At 55.4% G+C, this 10090-nt stretch overlaps 3 protein-coding genes across 3 annotated transcripts in view; 2 read left to right on the top strand and 1 right to left on the bottom strand.

Moving 5' to 3' along the window:
* Fstl3 (follistatin like 3) overlaps nucleotides 1–1940 on the top strand; it is a 5211-nt gene extending 3271 nt beyond the window's left edge. The window contains exons 4-6 of the mRNA XM_010635145.1: nucleotides 1–106; nucleotides 545–772; nucleotides 850–1940. Of these exons, the coding sequence (XP_010633447.1) occupies nucleotides 1–106; nucleotides 545–772; nucleotides 850–929 (414 nt within the window). The 3' untranslated portion in view covers nucleotides 930–1940. The remainder of the gene's footprint in view (nucleotides 107–544; nucleotides 773–849) is intronic.
* Nucleotides 1941–2578: 638 nt separating this feature from the next.
* Prss57 (serine protease 57) overlaps nucleotides 2579–10090 on the bottom strand; it is a 10097-nt gene continuing 2585 nt past the window's right edge. Inside the window, 5 exon segments of the mRNA XM_033759633.1 lie at nucleotides 2579–2682; nucleotides 2685–2716; nucleotides 3341–3384; nucleotides 3736–3880; nucleotides 5668–5829. Coding sequence (XP_033615524.1) covers nucleotides 2579–2682; nucleotides 2685–2716; nucleotides 3341–3384; nucleotides 3736–3880; nucleotides 5668–5726 — 384 coding nt within the window. The 5' untranslated portion in view covers nucleotides 5727–5829.
* Nucleotides 5969–10090, top strand: part of Palm (paralemmin) — a 25434-nt gene continuing 21312 nt past the window's right edge. The window contains exon 1 of the mRNA XM_010635143.1: nucleotides 5969–5984. Within this exon, the coding sequence (XP_010633445.1) occupies nucleotides 5969–5984 (16 nt within the window). The remainder of the gene's footprint in view (nucleotides 5985–10090) is intronic.

Below are 10090 nucleotides of genomic sequence, written 5' to 3'. Positions count from 1 at the left end.
CACCCGGACCTGTGCATCCTGTCCCATGGGCCGCAAATCAGGCTGAACCTGCAGGCCCGAGTGACCGGGTCTCGCCAACGGAAGCAAGAAGCTGAGCGGCTCCTGGGTGCTGCTGGAGGGGATGGGGCCTGTGGGTGGGGCCAGAGGAGCAGGACTTGTCATCGACGCGAGGGACGCGGTGTGGGTGTAGTTTCCCGACGCAGAGAAGGCCAGGTTGCGGGTGGAGAGGGACGGGGCTTGTGACGAGGGTGTGGCACCCTGGTGCACTCAGAGGTGGGGCTTGCGGCTGGGGATGGGGCAGCGGCTTCTGAGGTAAATAAGGGGCAGGGACCCTGTAGGAGTGTGGCCCTCCTGGGCAGAGAGGCATTTTATAGCCTACGTGGGCGGGGTTTCGTGTCGTATGGGGGCGGAGCTTGTGGTGGGCGTGGAGATCCCGGGTACAATAGAGAGGGTGGGGCTTGCGGGTAGAGTGAGGGGGCAGGCCCTGGGGAAGAGCTTGGGGTGGGGCTCCAGTGGCTGACACGCCCTTGCGCCCCGCCCACAGAGTCCTGCGAGCACGTGGAGTGCCCGCGGCCGCAGTCGTGCCTCGTGGACCAGACGGGCAGCGCTCACTGTGTGGTGTGTCGCGCGGCGCCCTGTCCCGTGCCCTCCAGCCCGGGCCAGGAGCTCTGCGGCAACAACAACATCACCTACATCTCCTCGTGCCACCTGCGCCAGGCCACCTGCTTCCTGGGCCGTTCAATCGGCGTGCGCCACCCGGGCAGCTGCGGAGGTGAGGTGCGGGACGAGTCTGGGACACGAGCCCCACGCAGGGCCCGCACTCACCCTCTGTTCCCCTGCACCCTGCAGGCGCCCCCGGGCGGGAGGCAGAGGAGGAGCAGCAGCAGGATGAGGCCGAGTCTGAGGAAGAGGAAGAGAACTTCGTGTGAGCTTCGGGGCCCGACCTCACGTCCCCAGTTTATTTATTACCACAGCCCCAGACTCTAATTTATGACCCACAGATGCCCCCCAGCCTGGCCTGGGACCACTTGGGGACCCAGCAGCGCCCTGATGATGTCTTGGAAAGGTTGAGGGAAGGAGGCCTGGGGAGGTCCGGAGGGTGTGGCACCCTGGGTACTGAGCCTTAGGGTAGGGGACTTTTTCCCAAAGCCCACTGATCCTGCTGCCAAGGGGCACCCCAGCTTCTGGTCCTTGGGGGTGGCTCTCACTTAGCACTGCCATCCAGAGCACAGGAAATTTCTTTCGGTCACACTGCCTCTGTGTCCCCCATATGTGCTGGGCAGGCCTTGTGTGTCCCCTTGGATGGCCCCCATTTGGGCCTCCTGACAGCCCTGGCTCAGCCCCCACACAGCTGGCATTCGTGTGGTTCACCTAGCAACCTCCTGTGGCCTCATACTGGGTGAGCAGCATCTGCTCAGAACCCAGCGCTGTGTCCAATGGCAGGCTACTTGGGGCACTGTGACCCCAGCTCACCCATAGGCCAGGGTAAGGTGCGGGTACTGGGAGCCCAAGTGGGGCCTGGGCCCTCTGCCAGGTACAGCACGGCCAGTGAGCCTTAGACACTGTTCCTAGCAGACCCTTCTCGCCCACCAGTCTGGCTGGGCAAGGTGACCCTAGCCAAGCAGGTGCTATTGGGGACCAGTCCCCCCAACACTGCCTGCTCTCCACTTGACTGCTATTCAAAGTCACCAAATGTGCCTTCTTGGAGACCAAAAGCTCAGACCACACATAGGACCACTCAGCAGGAAGGAAGCCCAGCTCCCCTAATCCTGGGCGAGCAGTTTGGGGGAACTCTTGCCCATCCTGCTGCAGCCCCTGGGCATGCTTTATTGGAATGCCCAGAAAAGGGTCAGGAGAGGGGTCCACAGAGTCCCCTGTGAAGGCAACTTCCTCCTTCCTGGGGTCCTGCCTCACCAAAGCAATAAAATCTGAAAAAGACACCCGTGTGTGTCCAGGCCTCTGTGTGCCCCTTTGCCCTGGGCTGAGTGCTGGATTCTCAGGCTAGAGAGCAACCAGCCTGGGGCCTGTACATAGGTATACAGTGACTCAGGTAGGTGTCCCTGGGCTCAGGGGACAGGCTGCTGCAGGTGGGGGGAAGAGGACAGGGAAGAGGAAGGGCCTTTATGGGGTGGGGAGGGAAGGGAGACAGGATGGCCCAGAGCAACCCTAAGACACCAGCTTGTCTGGGTTCCAAAACGAAAGTCTGACCCGGGCATGGTGGTGCATACCTGTAATTCCTGCACTTTGGGAGGCTGAGTCAGGAGGGACCCAAGTTGGAGCCCAGCCTGGGCAATTTAATGATTTAGCAAGACCTTGTCTCTAAAGAAAAATTAATGGTAATAATAATGATGTGATGGCCCCTCGAGATGACACTGGCTAAGAGTATGGATTTCAGAGGATGCCGAGAGGTATGAGGGGTCCTGGAGCCCACCGGGTAAAAGTGTCACAGCTTCCGGTGAGCCAGCCGACGTGTGACTGGTTGGATTTGGCTCTCCATTGGGAGCGGCTCCAGAAACCAGGCCCCTGGCTCAGGGCCTGGCTGTGGCATCCCAACCCCAACTAACAGACAACTTCACAGTCACTTGTGTGCCATGGGGCTGTGGTCAGACACGAAGGCAGACAGCTGCGTGTACACATCCGGGGCCCTAGGGTTCCCACAGAGACCGGAGAAAGAAACAAGGGGTTTCTGCACAGCAGGGGCCCCCCCAGAGTCTGCCTGGAGTGAGGGGAGAGGTGAGGTCAGGGGCCACTTTCTGAGTCTGTTTCCCTATAGGAACTTCTACCGGTAGATGTGCACCCTCTGTCTCAAAGGTTCCCTACTGCTCTTAAATCGAAAACTTACTTCTGTCTGCCGTTAAGGACCTGAGGCTCCTACCCACACCCTCCTCTCTACCCTGCTACCCTGCCTGCCGGCGAACTCACTAGGCTCTAGCCACACTGATTGCCGACTATACCTGCCTTTTCTTGTCCTGGATACCTGGTACTGCCCTCTACTGGACAGCACTTGTATAAATATACAAGTCTGTGGTCTGTGCAGTGTGTGACCTACACAACTGAACAGGGCAGCCCTCTGTGACCCACATCAGCTCCTCACTCTTGCTGGGCCTCAGTGTCTCTAGCTGGTCAAGCTCTAGTGAGGCTCAAATTCCAGACCATCCCTACTCAAATCCTACCCCCTCTGTGGGCCTGTTTTCTCATACCATAAACGGGTGGGGAGAGTGTTTTAGCAAGCAGAAATCCCACCTCCGGTAGTCCTGGCTCTGGGTGCAGAGCATGACCAGGCTCAGCCAGCCACCTGGCACTGCATCCCAGCCACAGGGGCCCTGGCCTCCTCTATGGCCTTAGTAGTCCCAGGGCTAGGCCCAGGGCAGCAGAACCATGCAGCTGTGGGACAATGCTTAGGTCTAAATGTTGAACCCTGGGCTTTTGCACTGAGCTACATCCCCAGCCCTTTTTATTTTTTATTCTGAGTCCAAGTCTTGCTAAGTTGCTTGGGCTGGACTTGAACTTGTGATACTCCTGCCTCAGCCTCCTGAGTGCTGGGATTATAGGTGTTTGCCACCATGCCCAGCCATGTTTTCTCCATCAACATAAAAATAGACATCCAGGCCAGGAATGGTGCTGTCCACTTGTCATTCCAGTACCCTAGGAGGCTGAGGCAGGAGGATCCCAAGTTGCGAAGCGACGACAAAACCCACCTGCCAGACTGTGGGCTGTGGGCAGCCCCGAGCTCACCTGAAGCAGGCAGGTGTCATTGGCATGGGTCACCGGCTGGTAGTCTGGGTGTGTGATGATGGCTGTAATGCTGAACACCTGCTCTGCGGGCCCCTGTGTGTGCAGGGCCTGGGACCCCGGGACCAGCAGGCCTCTTCCAGCGTCCCTGGGAACAAAGGGATGGCACTGGATGAGGGGCGCCTGCCCTCTGCCTCAGTCCCCTCTGTATAGCCAGGAGCTCAGCGACACCTTCAGTGCTCACGCCAGCCCTGACACGACCTTCCCACTTCAATTACAGCAAAACTCCAACCGTGGCAATATTAATTTGAATCATAAAAACGTGCTTACAGTGCACACGATGCTGAATTTGATACTGTCCTACCTCCACGATTACTGCCATTACAGCAACAATATTAATTTTCTTTTTATTCACAGCACACTGGGAATGGAACCCTGGGGTGTGCTACGACTGAGCTGCATCCCCCACATTTTTTATTTTTCATTTCCAGACCGTGTCCCACCAAGTTGCTAAGTTGCCCAGGTCTGGGCTCCAACTTGGGATCCTCCTGCCTCAGCCTCCCTACTAGCTGGGATGACAGGTGCACTCCACTGCATGGGTACAATAATAATAGCAAGAATAATACACCCCAAATGATAATAACTACAGCATTTAATTAACATCCCAGCTTTAGCCCATGCTCACATCTGGGATGTGCCCTTTCTGGATTCCGTGGAAAACCTGCTTGAGTCTCCAGGCCAGGAAGGGGTCTGCCCAGCCCACCCCTGTCCCCCCATGGCATCTCTCACCCGCCCTGGCCCCAAGCCATAGGGCTGTGCCCCAGCACACAGACACCATGTAGGGTGGGAGTGAGGGGTCACCTCGTGGCTCCAGTGATCTGGGCTCCCAGGGGCCTGTGGAGGAGGTGGCTGTATGAGAGATCAGATCAATGGGGTCAGCTCCGTATGGACAGGGGTGCAGGCAGGAAGGGGGTCCAGGCCTCAGGACGCGTGGCTCCTGGGGCCCAGGCTCATTGGGCGCTGGACGGGATCCCGAGTCTGGGAACCTGGGGCACCTTGGGGAGTTGGGGTCCTCACCCCGCGGTGGGCAACATGAAGACAGAGGCAGCGACGAAGAGCCCCCACCCACCACCCCCGGTACACGGAGGCTGCAGCCCCAGCATCAGTCAATGGCAGCTGGCACAGGGCCTGCAGTCGGTGTGGGGACCCAGGTGGGGACGGGGGCCCTGCCAGCCATGCCCTGCACCCCACTGGGAGCTTGGGTGACGCCGCTTTCTGGTAACACTGGTGGCAGTCATGGCGTAGGAGACTTGAGAAGGAAGACAGTGGGGGTGTTGCTGGGGATTCTGGAGCCACTGTGACTTCTGGGAGTCACTTCATTTCCCCGCCTCAGTTTACCCCAGCACGTGCCCACCCAAATGTGCTTCCATAGGGAGCTTTCTCCAGGGCATGGCTGAGGCCACGCCAAGCAAGGGCTACTGGGGTGAACCACGGGCTGGGTCTCTCCCCGGATGGGCGGCCTCTCCTGTGCTACACAGCACCTTGCTGTCCCCAGTGCAGGGTGGAGAGAGCGGAAAAGCTCTGCGGACACAGCAAGTTGCTGCGAGGGTAGGCACAAGGCCCTTGCTATGGCCCTACACTGTTGCTTGGTTTCTTTTTTCTCTTCTTCTTTTTTTGGTGCTGGGGATCGAACTCGGGACCTCGCGCTTGCGAGGCGGGCAGCAGAACCACTGAGCTAAATCCCTGACTCTTTTCTTTGCATGAGACAGGATCTCCTATGTAGTTAGTTCAGGCTGGGCTTGAACTCACTGTGTATCCCAGGCTGGACTTGAACTTGTGATCCTCCTGCTTCAGCCTCCCCAGGGCTGGGATGACAGGCGTGCGCCACCACGACCAGCTTTCCCAGTTTCAATCGACCCAAGCAAAGCTACTGACCTGGCAAAGCCACCTGGATGCCCGGCGGTCCTGTGCGTCCCAGTGGTTCCTATTGTCATCAGGGTGGCCAGAAAGCAGATCCTGCCGGCATAACTCAGAGGAAGAGGCCGCTGGATTCCTGCTGGATCCCTCTAGTGAGATGGAGCCGAGTAGGGAAGGAGGCTGTGGGTCCAAGTGTGTGGAATCAGGCCTGGGGACCAGGGGGTGGGAGGCTGGGGACAGGCGCTGCTGCTGGAGCAACCAGGACCTGCAGCCTACCTCTCAGGCAGCCTGACTGTCAGTCACCCGGCCACCATGCTGCATGAGCGTCAGCTGCGGTACAGACCCGGGACCCGTCCTGCCCAGCCGTGGAGCCCGATTACGACTCCACATGGATCTGTGACTGGTGGCTTCTGTCTGCTCAGGTCCGTGGGGGTGTCTGGCACAGCTGTGTCCCCAGCGCTTGGACTGTGACTGTCGAGTTTGTACGATGCATCGTCAGCTCTTCAGCCCCATGGGACCCTGGCCTGGCTTTGCTTCCATGGCAGAGGTGAAACCTCCCTCAGCCACAGTTTCTGTGGGCTCTGACAAAGGTGTCACTTTACACAACAGCTGTGGGAGAAGCCAAGTACCTAAAGACGACAGCATGCTTCCATCCGTGAGTTAGGGCCAGGAGCCAGGCACAGAGAGGTTAAGCACCTCAGCCAAGGTCACACAGCACGGAGCTGAGGGCCAAGTCTACTGCTTCAGTGCAGTTTCTGTTGCCTCTCAGCTGATGCTACCCAGAGCTTCATTTTCTTCCCGTTCAAAGAGCGGTTGTGACACATGTAACGATCACTGCTGATTCCTGATTCCAATCGCCGACCTCCTGAGCCCTGGGGGCAGGCTGGGTGGGGGGTCAGGGCCTCTACTTTCCAATCTGAGGCCCACATGCCACATATGGGGGCACACACTTGTTATCGCAGCACTCAGGAGGCTGAGGCGGGAGGATCACTTTAAATTCAAGGCCAGCCTGGGCTACACAGTGAGTTCAAGGCCAGCCTGAAGTAGAGTGAGACCCTGACTAAAAAAAATCAAGAAACACCAAAATAAAATAAAAAAGGTAATATGAACACAAAATATAAGTGGCAAGTGTGAGAATTGAGTGAGAGAAGCTTGATCAGATGGGCAAGAGGCATGGGGACGGGCGGGATTCTAAAATGGGACCCAGGGCTGGGGATTTAGCTCAGTGGTTCTGCAGCCTGCTTTGCAAGCACGAGGTCCCGAGTTTGATCCCAGGCACCAAAAAAAGACTAAAATGGGACCTAAAGGGACCCAAGACAGAGGAGAGGTGCGGAAGGTCCAGCAGAGGATCGGGTGGGGTGCAGGGCTCGGCCTGCAAATTTGGGCTGAGAATGCTGGGGAGCCATGGAGAGCCCTTGAGCAGGGGCAGGCAGGTGGATCCTGTGGTGAGACGGGGAGGAGGCTGGAGCCAGGAGGCCATAGGCCTGAGTGTCTGGAATCTGGCCTGGGAGGAGGCAGGAGGGTCTCGGAGCGGGCTGGAGAGGAGGGCCCAATGTCTCCTGGGAAAGGAAAAGTTCATGAGGGCCGCCACACCTGCATCAGGGCATCTGCACCGTGAATGTGCAACTGGGAATCTGGGGAGGCCTCCGGCTTCTGCTCGGAGCAAGTGGGAGCCCCTGGAGGTTTAGGCTGGGGGAAGAGGGAGAAACGCTCCCAGGGACCCACTTTTCCCCTTCCCCACGGCCTCCCATACTTCCTCCTCAGTTTTGCTTTGTTTTGTGGATTTGTTCCTGTTCTTTTGAGGCAGGGTCTTGCTATATAAGCCAAGCTGGCCTTGAACTTGAAAACTTCCTGCCTGGAGCTTCTGAGTAACTGAGATTATTGCCTGGCTGTGTGTAAGGTACTAGGGATGGAATCCAGGGCCTTTGCACGGAGCTACATCCCCAAACTTTGTTTTAATTTATTTTTATTTTAAAAATTTTGGTACCTGGAATTGAACCCATTGCCTTGTGCTTGCCTGGCAGGTGCTGTGCCACTGAGCTGTTTTTTATTTTGAGATAGGGTCTCACTAAGTTGCTGAGTTGCCCAAGCAGGGCTTGAACTTGAGATCCTCATGCTGAGCCTCCCAGAGTGCTGGGATGACAGAAATACCCCAGTCACATCCAGCTTCCTCTTAAAAGAAAAAATCACCTTCATACCTTGAGCAATTGTTTTGTTTTTTTTTGAGACAGGCTCTCGCTCTGTAGTTCAGGATGGCCTTAAACTCACTGGGTAGCCCTGGCCGGCCTCGGACTTCTAGCAACCCTCCTGCCTCAGCTTGCTGAGTGCTGGGATTACAGTTGTGTGACACCACGCCCAGCGAGTAATTTTTTGTTTAAGAGAAGAAAAATTTATTGGCGAATAGGAATGGGCAATAAGGACAGCACCTGGGAGTCAGGAAGGGAACCACATGGGTTGCCAATGAGCCAATTTCTCATTGGCATTCACAAGTTTTATAGAGCAAAGTCATGAGGGGCAGGTGTAATGTGGGTAAAAGCTATCATCAACCGGGCCGGGGATTTAGTTCAGTTGTTCTGCCACCTGACTCAAAAGCACAAGGACCTGAGTTCCATCCCCGGTACCAAAAAAAACCCCCAAAAACAAAAACTATAATCAACCAATAAGATTACAAGTACAGTTGCTTAGGTAATATTGACCCAAGTCCAAGGGTATACAGATGACTTCATTAACTTTGGTAGATAATCTTTTTCTTTTTTGAGAGAGAGGGTCTCACTATGTAGGTGAGACTGATCTGGAGCTCACTATGTAGCCCAGGCTGGTCTCCAACTCACAGTGATCCTCCTGCCTCAGCCTCCCAAGATAATCTGTAGTTTTAAGTCTTAAATCTTTTTAGTCTTGGTGGGTGGGAAAGGACAGCCCAGCCCCAGTGAGCTAATGGTCAATCTATACAGGAAAGCCCAAGAGGGTGTGGTACCAATAATCCCTTGAGTAATTTTTTAGGACATAAAACATCCAGTCTTTCCAAAGATAGGAATTTTGAGTCCCCTTTGCATAACCACATAATAGATGCTCAATAAATCTCTTTGGCCTAAAAAGACACAGAAGCCCAGGGACAGTGAAGAAATTACCTATGGGTCATTTGAAGTGACTGCCTAGCACAGGGGACAGAAAGCCAGTAGCCTGGGGTTAAATCTGGCCCACCATGTGCTTTGTAAATAAAGTTTTATTAACACACAGTCATGCCTATGCATTTATGTGCTGCCTCTGGCTACTTCAGGACTATAAATGCTAGAACAGAGTCTTCTCAGAGAGACTGGCCAGCAATGCCAAAAATATTTATTAATCTGGCCCTTTGCAAAATATGTTTGGTCAAAGCCAGAGCTGGTGTGTGCCAGGAGGCTGTTGTAAGATGTTTAAAGTATTTGCTCACTTAACCTACCAGCAACTTGAATGGGAGGCCCAGGGAGGTTAAGAACAGACCCAGTGTCACGCCGCACACAGAGAGACCGGCTATGATTAACATCCAGGGCCCTGATGCTTCTCTGGATTTCTCTCTCTAAAGTTGCTAACTCATCTCACCGTCTTAAGTGCTATAACGAATGCACATTCATTCTCAAAAGAGAGGAAGTGCACAGGTCTGTGAGGACAAGCAGTTGTGGCCCTCCCCAGTCTGGCGTACATCCGGCTAGTTTTCTCCAACTGCTCATCCAGCCAAATAGTTACCTTTATTTTAAAAAATTTGATTCATCGACTGGTAGTACAGGGTCTTCCCGATGATTACATCCCCAACCAGTTGTTTTTTGTTTTTTTTTTTTAATTTTGAGACAGGCTCCCCATGAGGTGCCCAGGCTGGGCTCACAGGTGCCACCCTCCTGCCTTAGCCCAAGTGCTGGGATGACAGGCATGTACCGCCCCACCTAGCTAAAGCTATTTTCCTTTAAACACTCACCCACCCATTTATCAAGCACACTGCGGAGCAGTGCCATTTTAATAGGCAAATGCGAATTTTGGAAGCTCACACTATCAACCCACCCCAGGTCCCAGAGAGTACGTGTGTTTAGGACAGGGGGCTGCAGCATCTGGGGAAGAACCCAGAGCCACGTGTAGTGGAGCACACCTGTGATCCTAGCACTCAGGAGGCGGAGGCAGGAGGATCGCTGTGAGTTCAAGGCTGTCCTGAACTATATAGGGAGACCCTGTCAAAATAATGATGCTGATGATGATGACGACAAAAAAAGAACTTTGGAGATTAGGGTGATGTTCTACATGATCAGGCCTTTCTGTCCTGCTGGGACTCCTCAGTGCCCTTGGGGGAGGAAGCCCGAGTCCGCTGGGCCCAGCCCCTCTCCCAGAGTGGCCGCGCTCACTCTGCAGCGTGGAGCAGATCGACATCAACGCAGGAGCCCACGTGCGGCCTCAGCCGGGCCCCGGGCTGTCGCGC

The sequence above is a fragment of the Fukomys damarensis genome, unplaced genomic scaffold (genome assembly GCF_012274545.1).
Source record: "Fukomys damarensis isolate Sample0158 unplaced genomic scaffold, DMR_v1.0_HiC HiC_scaffold_37, whole genome shotgun sequence".
NCBI lineage: Eukaryota > Metazoa > Chordata > Mammalia > Rodentia > Bathyergidae > Fukomys > Fukomys damarensis.
This window is presented reverse-complemented; position numbering and strand designations above follow the sequence as displayed.